This window comes from Hesperophylax consimilis, chromosome 16 (assembly GCF_061612785.1).
Source record: "Hesperophylax consimilis isolate HC1 chromosome 16, BYU_Hcon_1.0, whole genome shotgun sequence".
NCBI lineage: Eukaryota > Metazoa > Arthropoda > Insecta > Trichoptera > Limnephilidae > Hesperophylax > Hesperophylax consimilis.
The window spans coordinates 2,553,044-2,566,128 of record NC_142851.1 but is presented as its reverse complement, the minus strand read 5'-3'; the positions used below and the strand labels follow the sequence as shown (position 1 = coordinate 2,566,128).

The 13,085-nt window shown below is 35.0% G+C and overlaps 1 protein-coding gene across 1 annotated transcript in view; it reads left to right on the top strand.

Moving 5' to 3' along the window:
• Positions 1 to 11,855, top strand: part of LOC149416540 (BTB/POZ domain-containing protein KCTD3) — a 28,917-nt gene extending 17,062 nt beyond the window's left edge. The window contains exons 12-13 of the mRNA XM_089641391.1: positions 8,347 to 8,522; positions 10,299 to 11,855. Coding sequence (XP_089497517.1) covers positions 8,347 to 8,522; positions 10,299 to 10,411 — 289 coding nt within the window. The 3' untranslated portion in view covers positions 10,412 to 11,855. The remainder of the gene's footprint in view (positions 1 to 8,346; positions 8,523 to 10,298) is intronic.
• Positions 11,856 to 13,085: the final 1,230 nt, after the last annotated feature.

Sequence of the window (13,085 nt, the reverse complement as noted above, 5' to 3'; positions counted from 1 at the left end):
TTATATCCGCCTTTCGAGTGAAAAAGTAATAATATACATTTTATTTTAATTATCTGTGTTTAGAAACTAATTATTGTGTTAATTTGTCTTTTTTCCTAATTTTTTTTTGTGTAACCCTCCATCATGGCTCGACGCGACTTGTTTGATGACCAAATAAGAGAATATTGTCTCGATTTTATATCTGTTAAATTCTTTTATTGTACACAACACCATACAAAATTCAGGTATGAGCTTCCCCGATTATCAGTTATGTGTGATAAGACAAGTAATCGCAAAACACCACAAAAAACTCAACTCTACTCAACTCCTCATTCGTCTCATCATGACACACCATTACGTCTGCTTTCAAAAGAGGTTGTAAACATCAAAACAATCCAAGCCATACAGAGCCTGCCATGTTTGTGCGAATACAAAGCTTAAACAAAGTCGCAGAAAAATGGCTCGATATGTGTTCCCAGTGTAATGTGGCATTGTGTATTCATTCTTGTTTTAAAGTCTACCATTCGAATAAAAACTATTAACATAAATAATACGATAAGAAACTGTAAATAAAAGTTTAATAAATAATTAAGTTTAAAACAATAATATTATCACAATTGTATCGTGAGAAATTTAATGGTGAGCCGTTGCAGAGGTCCCACTTCGGAGACGTGAATACTGATATTACTATAGTATGTCTGTATGTGTTGGTGAGATTACTGATTTGATAATGGCGGCGGGTCGAAGTTTGTTGATGTTTCATAGATAGTTTTTATTCGTCAAATAATGCATCAATTCATAAAGATATCTTGTTTAGACTTTTTAAAAGTGTAACGTAAACAAGTTTTTTTTTGTTTTGGTAATAATTTACAATCTCTAAGTGCTGAGGATAATAAATAATGAGGCAATGTAAAATATTCTAAAAATCCTTGGCGTGGGAGTATGTATCTTGTGTTTACTTTCGGGCAGCAAAAGGGTTAAGCATGAAACACTAACATCATTTTAACAAAACATATATTATATGATCATGAAATTAAATTAACACGTTTTCCTACATTGCTGTATGTAATATCATCTCTATAAGTAACTTACTGTGAACTCAAAACCTGTTTAAAACATCGCGAAATCGGCAGCAGAATTTGGATTTTCTGGTTCATTCCAGTCAACGTTAATACTCATTTCTATTCTTCCTTAAAGCACTAAAGCAGTGGATTAATATATTTATTGGTTTTGCCAATGTTTTCCTTTCAATTGATCGATTCGTAATACTTTTTCAACACAATGCCGTTTACATTGTTGATGAATTACATGTAAAATAACAAGTTTTCTCTTCTACTAACCATTTTGCGTTGCCCTGAATACATCTTCGTAAAGATGGTAGACCCTGGCGTGGGATTTGATCAGAGTATGTGCGCACAAGTAGTCAGCAATACCTGGGAAATTACAAGAATTTTTAACACATCATAACCTCCCAAAGATCTGTATATTATTTTCAAGACACAAGATTTTTGTTATTGAATGTTTATGTTGATTTTTTACCTGATAAATTCAATGCAGGAGCCTTTCCGTCACCTCTACCGCCGTATTATTCCTGGAATACTACGGAAGGTTCATTAAAAGTCAACTATTTCGTGACTTTATCTTTGAATGCGCTGAAAGAAAACAGTAATCTGCGAAGTATATTTCAATAGTGGAGTTCGGCCACCCTCCGCTATCTTGTAGCGGATGTGGAAGATCCCAGTGGTAGAAAAGCCATCTTGCTAATATCGGATAAACAATTTATTAAAATCTGCTAATAAAATCTCCACAATGGCGCAGTAACTACACAAAGTTCAGGATGTGAAGAGGTCAAACACCATAAACATAAATAAACCATTCTATCAAACACCATGCCATAGACACTCAGCTGTCAACAGTTTTTCCATAGACATTCACCATCAGACAATGGAGATTACCGTGGCTAAATACTCATAACTGTCCTTTTTATTGCTAATAGTATAGAAGATCTACAGTCTCTCGTGTCTAGAATGAACGAAGTATGCATGAAGAATGAGTTAATGATGAATGTAAGTAAGTCTAAAGTAATGGTGTTTGAAAGAGAGAGTACGAAAACAGTGTGCAATATAATTGTGAATGAGGAATACTTGGAGCAGGTGGATGAGTTTGTGTATTTAGGAAGTATGTTTACGAGAGATGGGAAGGCTGACAGAGATATTGAAAGAAGGGTAAATGCAGGTAATTCCGTTAATGGAGGACTGAACGCCGTTGGCGCTAACAAAAAATTGTCCAAAGAAGCGAAGTTAGCAGTCCACAACGGAGTGCTGGTACCTACCCTGATGTATGGAAGTGAGGCATGGAACTGGCAGAGAAAGGATGAAAGTAGATTGAATGCTGTTGAAATGAGATCCCTGAGGCGTATGTGTGGTAAAACCATGTTTGATCGTGTGAGGAATGTGGAGATCCGCAAAGAGTGCAAGGCTGATGTAAGCGTAATGAGTAAGATTAAGAAAGGGACGCTTAGATGGTTTGGGCATGTAGAGCGAATGAGCGAAGATAGGAGTATAAGGAGGATATATGATGCAAATGTGAATGGTAGCAGAAGTCGGGGACGCCCGAGGAAGACATGGCACGATCAAGTGAATCAGATACTCGAGTCGGGCCATGTCAAGAGTCAGAATAATAGAAGAGTATGTATGAGACGATGTATGAATGTGAATGAGGCAAGGAGTGTGTGCCAAGACCGAGTTGTTTGGCGGTCCGTCCTCTCTGCCTACCCCTGCGGGGAAACGGCGTGATGGTTAGTTAGTTAGTTAGTTAGTCCTTTTTCCTCGTACACCTGTCTAATAGGAACGAGCGAAAAGGCATCTGTATTTTACAGTGCCGAAAGCAAAAATATTTCTTTGTCCCTTTTCCTCATATAACTTTCTAACCGACGAGAGTGAGAAGTCAGTAATATTTTCAAGTACGGAGTACTTCAAGACCTGTGATACAAATATTAAACCAAGTATTTTGGAACCAGGTATTTTGGAGATTTGTCACAAGTACAAAGTACGGCATGAATATACCCGGTACTTTTACTGGGTACAATAAATACCCTCTCCTCTAATGTAAGCATAATAAATACAAGAACAACACGTCAAATGACCAGAGATCAAATGGGAAAATAATTCACCGATTCCAGATATTTTCATATCAGAGGGTTCTGCTCGGTAGAACTCCACTGGACATATAAATCCTACTGATGCCTCAATATAAATATTTTAAAAAAATCTTTCGTAATCCTACATGTATTTAAAATGACTGATTTTTGCATTTTTATATATAAATTCTTTGACAGATCTAATATGCCTAAATTTTGAATGAGAGAGCTAGGTATAATGCCAGTAGCCGAAGTAACAAATGGTAATATTTTTATAGTCTGAGTATGCCAAATTCTTTTTATCTCATTTCTTAAATCTGTGTATTTTCTTATTTTTCAGAAACAGATTTTTGAAACTTCCGATTTTATGTCCGGGTTAAATCTTCCCTATAGGAAAAACTAAACCCTTCCACACACTTTTCCACCAATGATCATCTAGTCCAGGGGTCTCCAAACTTTTCAGCCGGAGGGCCACATTGACTACTCATATTTTATATTTTACCATATTTTCGTCCACGGGGGGGGGGGGGGGAGTAAAAGTAAAAAGTGGAGAATAAAATTTCCAGGGATCATATTTCTTCATAAATCATTTCACTTCAAACTCACTCCAATCCCCCAGATATGACGTGAAATCCGTTAAGTTGGCAACACTGCGCTTACGCTAGTGTTCAATTACTAAATTGTGTTGTATTGTATTGTCACAAGTGCGACGCTTGCGACATCTCGTGGTTACACGCGGAAATAAGTAGTTGTAGTACCCTATATCCATCGCTAGCGGCGAGACCGGCGACCGCGAGTCAGTCCACCTGGGGAAACCGAATGAAGCGGACCTGTCTGTGAGGTAGTGCGTAACTCCTTTAAACGTGTTTGTGTGTTTTTAAAAGACATCTGTGTAAAAGTTTTTTGATTAGACTGTTTTTTTGCTGTGATTTACTATGGAAAGTATGGCAAAGAAGCGAAAAGTAGACCGCGAGTGCAGAGCATTCAAAGATCAATGGAACTTTCAATATTTCGTAATTGAGTCCAATAAGAAAACGCTATGTTTGATTTGCAATGAAGCCATAGCCGTTCTCAAAGAGTATAATGTTAAACGTCATTATGAAACGAAACATTTTAAAAAATACTCACAATATAGGGAAGTTTGCGGACAGAAAAAATTGAAGCTTTGAAGCGTGGATTAAAATCGCAGCAATCTTCGTTTACGAAACTCAATAATGAACAAGAGGCTGTAACTCGTGCCAGTTTTCGTGTGGCTCTTGAAATCACAAAACGTGGAAAACCTTTCACCGATGGAGAAATGATCAAAGAATGTGTAATTGCAGAAGCCGAAGAAATGTGCCCTGAAAAGGTAAATTTATATAAAACTCTCAGTTTGTCAGCAAATACTGTAGCGCGGAGGGTAGAAGACATCGCAGAAAATATATCATCTCAACTGTCTGACAAAAATGGACATCTTGAGTGGTATTCTCTGGCTTTGGATGAATCAACGGATGTGTCAGATACTGCTCAGGTGTTGATTTTTATTCGAGGAGTGGATAAAAGCTATGAAGTGTATGAAGAACTTCTTGATATTGATAGTATTCACGGCACAACTACTGATGAAGATATTTTTAAGGGTGTTGAAAATGCCATTATTAAAAAGAATCTTCGATGGAAAAACTTGAAATCTATCACAACTGACGGAGGAAAAAACATGTGTGGTAAAAATAAAGGAGTAGTGGCTCTTGTGTCAAAGGCTGTAGAAAATGATGGTGGTTCAAAACCATTAGTCTTACATTGTGTCATTCATCAACAGTCTCTATGCGGAAAATGTTTGGATATGTCCGAAGTTCTAAAACCAGTCATATCAATTGTTAATTTCATCAGATCCACTGGGCTGAATCACTGAGAATTCCGCGAATTTATTAAAGAGATCGGAGAAAATGATTTGCCATATCATACTGCCGTACGCTGGCTAAGTTGCGGACAAGTCCTTCAGCGCTTCTTTGAACTTCGATCAGTGATCGAAATTTTTTTGAATGAAAAGCATCGCCCTCTTACCGAATTGCAAAATAGCGAATGGCTGTGGAAGTTAGCATTCTATGTCGATTTGACAAAACATATGAACGAACTGAATTTGAGATTGCAGGGAGAAAATCAGCTTCTCCTTGATTTATATACTAATGTCAAATCGTTCCGGCAGAAAATAATGCTGTTTCAATCACAATTAAATAAAAAATGTTTCACACAATTTAAAACATGTGAAATATTTAGCCACACTACTGAGACTGAGTTTCCCGTCGATTTTGCAATCGGAGCTTTGAGTGCTTTGAAGATAAATTTTGATACTCGTTTCTCAGACCTTGATATCATTGCGAATCAAATCAAGATTTTTCAAAATCCTCTTGATATTGACATCGAAACCTTGACCCCGGAACTTCAAATGGAAATTATTGATTTACAATGTAGTGATATAATTAAGAACAAATTTCAAAACTCATCTTTGTTGGAATTTTACAAGAGTCTTCCACTGGCACAATTTGATAATTTGCATAAATTTGATCGTGGGCTATTTTCTGTTTGTGGTACTACTTACTTGTGTGAGAAAACATTCTCCAAAATGAAGTACACAAAGAATGTTTAGAGATCTAAGTTAACCGATGAGCATCTTAAAGCTCTTTTAATAATTGCTACCACTAAAATTGATCCACAACTACAAATTATCGTCAGTGGAAAATCACAATTACATAAATCCCATTAGTATTTTATATGTTTATGTGTTTATACTCGTATGTTATAATGTTTTTATATGTTTATGTGTTTATACTCGTATGTTATAATGTTTTTATATGTTTATGTGTCTATACTCGTATGTTATAATGAACGTATTGATTGATGTTTTACAGGATAGAATACTGGGCCCTTAATCTCGAGTATTCTAACGAGGATAGGGATCTGGTAATATCTCTATTAATAGTCGTAGATTCTTATATACGGAGGTTGTTTAATTCGGAATATAATAAACTGACAATACAAGTAACAAGTTGCCTGAAGGCCGTCTAGCGACAGAATGGCTTCCCGCCACCCGACGATGCAACCCGAGGCCTTTAGTAGCGTTCGGTTATGTTCGGTAGAACCCGAAGCTACCCGAATGCAAACACCAAACACTACAGTTTTTATATGTTTATGTGTTTATACTCTTATGTTATAATGTTTTTATATGTTTATAAAGTTAGTAAGATTCATTACACTTATTTGTTAGTTACTATGCTTTAGTGAGTCTTCTTTTTTTTTAAATTTAATATAAAACATTATAGGTTACATTTTGACGAGCTAAAGAGGAGCTCTTGTGCCTGATAAGGGAGCCACGATTCTTACTTAGGTTACATTTTATAATATATTTTGTATAAAATATTTATTTTTGAATGTAAGTTTTTTTTGAAAAATTGTTTAATTTTATTTATTTTTTCTGATTGGTTGAAAATACAGCGCAATTCAGAAGGAAGGTTATTATAGTTTTTTATAGCTTGGTAAATATAACGGTTGTGCATTTGTGTTGTTTTAAAATTTGGTGTAATAAATTGATTTCCATTTCTCATTAGTGTGTAAAATTCTTCATATTCTTTATTATTTTTTTCTTTACACATTTTAATAAAAGAAGCTTGCTTAAATATGTCATCGACATTTGGTACTGGAAATAATTTAAATAGTGATTCTGTTGAGAAGGTAGATTTTTTTAAGGATTACTTTAATTATGGTTCTTTGTGAAACTTTTAGTGAGTTTAGATTGTTTTTGTAAGAACCTCCCCAACCTAAAATTCAGTAGATAAGCAAGGAGTGAACAAGCGTATTCTGCGTATTATACTTATCACTAAGCTTTGCCTAGCATGTAAATAAAACCAAGATACTATCATTCTGAGTTTTTTATCCACCTTATCACAATCACAATTAAAACAATAAGACCAGGGGGCGATTTTGCCACGTATCGTTTCGCGCGTATATTGCATCCAGAAGGAGCGTGAAACGCGCGAGCATTTGGAACCATTCCTTGTCACAATTTTGCCGCTCCATTTCCCTTGATACGTGTACTCGCTCTGCAGTTCCCGCGTAAACTGGACGTAAGTCTGGCGAACTACACACAATTACGGACGCAATGTATTGGTGCCCAGTACCTCGCCAATGAGCATATATATTCGCACGAAAAAATTCGCGGTGAATTCGCCCCTTTTGAGAAAGGTCTTAGCCATTAGTTGTCGCGGGCCTGATTGATGAAAATGGTCATAAGATGTCGCGGGCCGGATGGATGACACTGGCGGGCCGGACACGGCCCGCGGGCCGTAGTTTGGAGACCCCTGATCTAGTCAATCAACATTATGCAAGTGCATTATATAAGCAAAATAAATACAAAACAATACAAGAACAACACGTCAACTCACCAGAGATCAAATGGGAAAATAATTCACCGACTCCAGATATTTTCATATCAGAGGGTTCGGCTCGATAGAACTCCTAACAGGGCCTATAAATCCTACTGATCCCTCAACATAAATATTTAAAAAATCTTTCGTTATCCTACATGTATTCAAAATGACCGACTTTTGCATCTTTATATATAAATTTTTTGATAGATCTAATACGCCTAAATTTTTAATGAGAGAGCTAGGTATAATGCCAGTAGCCGAAATAACGAATGGTAATATTTTTATAGTCTGAGAATGCCAAATTCTTTTTATCTCATTTCATAAATCTGTGTATTTTCTAATTTTTTCATTAACAGATTTTACTGCTACTGCTACTACTATTACTACTATTACTACTATTACTGCTACTACTACCACTATTACTACTACTAATATTACTACTACTACTACTTCTACCACTAACTACTAACTACTACACTACTTATTCAAGTAAAAATAATGGAAATGACATTTGAAAATATGTATAATATAAAACACACATCACTCACAAATACACAACATATAATATAAATATACCGATTTTAACTTTATTTCTTTTTATTTTACTTTAATTTTAAATCTATGTTTTTAGTTTAAATTTATCTTAATCTTCTGTTTTTTTTTGTTCACCGTCATTATATATATTTTCTTTAAATGTATTATGTATTATAAAATGGAGGCCTCAGCACGGGTAAGCCACCCAGTGAAGCCAATATTACTGGATTGTACTATTAAATGTAAAATATTGTACCAAAATAAAAAAAATAATTTCTGAATTTTTATTGTTAGGGTGTGCGTGGTGAAGTCGGTGGACAGTTCTGTGGTATCCTGCTTCATGGTGATGGAATGTGAGGGGGTGCTGCGCCCCCGCCGCCTGCTACTCACGGGGCACTGTTCGGGGGCCACACATATGTGGGACCTAACCACCGCGCTGGACCGGGCTGGGACCCCTCACTCCAACAAAGGTCAATATGTTTAACTGCACTTATATTTCATTTTTTATTGGTACTTTTCTTTAATAATTTTGAAGGTTATACCCATCAATGTAATATATCATTGAAGAAGAAGATAATACTAATAAATCTAAACAACACATGAAACAGAATAATTTATTTATTTATTTATTTATTGATTTATACTCCCATTGGGCTTTTACATACATAGTTCATAAAAAAATAATATTCTGAAGATTGCAAGTTCACAAAACTAATAGTAAAAATACATATAACCATATCCATTTGACATATTATAACAGCAAGTAAATAGTACAAAAATAAGAATATTCCTACTCCTAAGTTATACAGACTTAAATTAGTTAATAAGAAATGTAAAGTTTATATGTAAATGCTAGGTAGTGGCAGCAGTAACATGATACAATACGACACATAGTGTATGAGGCCTTTGAGTAAGAAAGCTAACGAAATAATTATTGGCAGTATTGTTAACAAATATACTGCGTTTGACTGGTTGTAGTGGCCTGCTAAATCGAGGGCGATCGGTCAGCCATTTTACATAGTTTATATAATAAAAATATAATGGTATCAATTGGGAATCGAACCCACCTTTGACGTACCGTTACAACATCTTTAATCACTCAACCATGGGACCTAATTATTTTTCATCATTTTTGTCGATCTCATATTTCAAATTCAGAATTAACAATATTATCTTAGCAACAAATTTTTCCCATTTTCGATTCCCAGTTGAGACCGTTATCTTTTTTATTTTTATTCCGTTGTCTTGTTCTGTTTCATGTTTCGTTTTTATTTATTAGTATTATCTTCTTCTTTGATGAGAAATTATATTTATCTATTAACAACCAATTTCCATTTAGGCCCTTCTTCCACAGGGATATACGAGTATCTGATACTGATGTTGTGTATTCATGTCACAAACAACTTATCGCGCATGGTCCATACACGTCGTTGCTGAAATCACGGTGTCATCATCTGTCAAAACTAGCTTTCATAAACTCACTCACAACTACTATAGCCATCATTTTTTGTTGACTGTATTGTTCCTAGCGTTTTTTCATATTTATTAATTGGTCCGCCACGTTAAAAGTCTCGACAGCGTGAGTGGCAACACTTTGACCGGCTGGTCGCGGGTTGGCAATGTGTGTCTGTGTTTCACCTCCGCGCAGATGTATGGCGGTAACCGGCAAGATACTTGAATCGTCGGGTATCGTATACTTGCGTATCCCTGTGGGAGGAAGGCATTACATATCATATTATTAAAAAATCATCAGTGTACGCAAATCCATTAGTAATAAATTCAGCGTTTATCGGAGGCTGCTCAAACATTCAGAATGGTGCTAACTGGCGTTAGTTACAGTTTAACTCTCTGAAAATCATTTGGAATGATGCTAATTGGCGTTAGTTACAGTTTAACCCTTTGACAAGCATTCAGAATGGTGCTAATTGGCGTTAGTTACAGTTTAACTCTCTGAAAAACATTTGGAATGATGCTAATTGGCGTTAGTTACAGTTTAACCCTTTGACAAGCATTCAGAATGGTGCTAATTGGCGTTAGTTACAGTTTAACCCTTTGACAAGCATTCAGAATGGTGCTAATTGGCTTTAGTTACAGTTTAACCCTTTGACTTCGAACCCCGACAGTCTCACCCCTTCAGTAGCTCGAACCAGATTTGAAGTACCTCAATCTAGGTCTTCAAAATCCTCGAGAGATCCTCGTCATCTTACCATTATCATATTAATTACGATCAATTTACCTTTTCGCAGACTTGGAGCCAGCGACAGGCGGGGGCCCCAGCGCAGACGAGCTGGTGCGGCTCGTGGAGCAGTGCGACCTTCACTGCACGGCGCCCCCCTCCCCGCACCGCCCCCTCATTTGAAACACCCCCTCACCCCACCCCCGGCACACCTGCTGCTCTCTGGCCGGTATGTTCTTCAGTTAGCAGTGAGACCCTTGCAAGTATATCCCTGTTGTGATAATGGAGTCCAAGTCTCACGTATTTAGATTTATAAATAGAGGCTCTGAGATTGTATCAATTCATGCTGTCTGCAATTTAATGTTTTCTTTAACCAAATCAAAATGTGGTTTAGGTCCAAATATCGTCATCAGCGCCATTTTTTATTATTTGATATTTGAAATCGTGATCAGTTGACAGGCATAACAACATGACTGCTGTGCTTGTTAGCTGATCACATTTTGATCAAATCCTAAAATGTATCGAGGATCGGCCTTTAACGAGGATTGCCTTTCCGATTGTCGATTTAAGGGTTGTCGAATGTGAAGGAGTTTGAAATAATCCAACCTTAGAAAATGATGAATTTTAAACCAGTGGTAATAGAATTTTTCTGTATACACGGTGTCCGGTAACTAGTGGTACAAGCGGAAAACTGGGATATCTACATAACATGGAAAACACAAAAAAAAAAAAAAATTATTTAAGAGATTATTTAAAAAAAATATATTTTTTTTGGCTTCTAAAGAGTTTAAAGACTTTTTAATGCGGCTCTACCCTTTGACGCATTTTAAAAGACAATAAACAGCTGGTAGTAACCCCCTACCTACCGATTTTTTTCAAATTTGATTTTAAAAATTCCAACTTCGAATTCGATTTACTCGTAAACTAATGTTTCCAGTTAGTTAGCTAGTTTCCAGACACCATGTATATAATGTACCAATACACATTACCCTAAGTATGCATTGTTTTAGTCAGCTTAATTGAGCAACTTAAAAAATACTAGGCCATATTGAATTGAGAAATTATTATTTATTTATATATTCGAGAGTTATTTTTTCCAAGTCAGGGGAAATTGTGCTACGAATGGGGTGAAAATCTTCATTTACGTAAGTAAATAAATATAGAACGTTTCTCATTACAGATGAAATTGATTACAGCATGACACACTTAACTTTGCAGTAGGTGGCGTGGCTAGTGTAGATTTTGTGGACATAAAAAATTTTAAAATGTAAAACAATCATAAATTCATTAATCCGTTGTTTACTCCTTCAGCTAACTGCTAATTTAAATGTGTCATGCTGTTAAAGTAATGTTTTTGATTTTAGAAACGTAAATACAATTTGTAAAGTACATTACGTAAAGTGGAATAAAGATCTTTTAACTATTTTTAAAGTGTCTTGACGGTCTATAATAATATTCTGTTTTTTTGTTTTGATCTTTTTAATATTTTATATTAAATACTCGTATGTACGTAAGCTAGTTCCTATGAAAAAACCACCAACAATTTATATGATTCTTGCCTAGTTGATATTTATTTAAAAAAAATATATTTATTTGTTTAGTTTTTTATTTTTCGAAATATTTAGGCCACAACATAATATTATTGTAAATTGTAAAACTTCATAATTTAAATTGCTTACATTTTTTTTATACGAAAATTTATTTAGCTTAAGAGATGATTTTTTAATGCAATTACCTAGTAGGGAATATAAGTTTTACTGCAGAGTTACATGTATTATATTTATAATATTATTTTGTATGTCCCATAAAACATTCCTAAAATTGGTGTCAAAATTAAACATTCCCCTACTTGTGTGTTAATATTTACCATAATCTTTTACAAAAAAACTGCTTTGGGTATATATTTATCATTTTTTCAACTTTCATATACATAGTTTTTAAATATTGTAACTTTGTTTTAACCTTTACAAATTTGAAGGTAAAAATCTCGTACGACCTTGGGGTAACTAGGGTCCCCCATATATCGCGGAGCTTTTGTGTCTCTTAACCCATTGGCCTCCGAATTGTTTAGCTAAAAAATTGTCCTTCACATCCGAATTAATTTTGTACCAAAAGTTTTAAATCTGCATTGGTGTACTAAATCTTACATAACTTTTAAACTAAACATGAAAACGAAACAATTTTTTTAAATTTACTTGTGCATTGAATCAAGGTATATAAAAAATATATGCAGTGTTTAAAAAAATAATAATTATATTATTTAAAGAGGATAAAAAAATATTTTTTTACTTCATTTTTATAATTGGATTAAGAAAAGTTGTTCATTAATCATACTTATTACCATAATATATTTTTTTTTCAATTTGGGCTGATGTTAGCAGCCCACCCTGCGTTTTACGAACAAACTTGTCAATTCCCGAACCACACGAAATTTTGAAAAAAATTCAATGACACTGAAATATAATAAAATTTCAATCGTAAATATCAGGAAAAAACTGTACCAACAGAGTTCTACCAATACAACAAAATGAAGGCTTAATTATCTCCAGAGCGATTGGCATTTAAAATTTTAAACACAGATGTCAATAATGTATCCCTTTTTCGTTTTTAAGCCGACAGATATCAGACCCGCCGGGACGGCCTCGTTTGATTTTAAGACATATCGCCGTACACACGCCGGGACGGCGTCGTTTGAGGCCAATGGGTTAATATTCCTTTACCAGTAACACTCAGATATTAGTTATTACCTGCCGTTTTAATTAGACATCGCCCATCTTCGACGATAGACTTTAAGTTATGCAAAACGGTAAAAGAAGTAACGAAATCGATAACTCAAATACATACTAAAGCCTTTTCC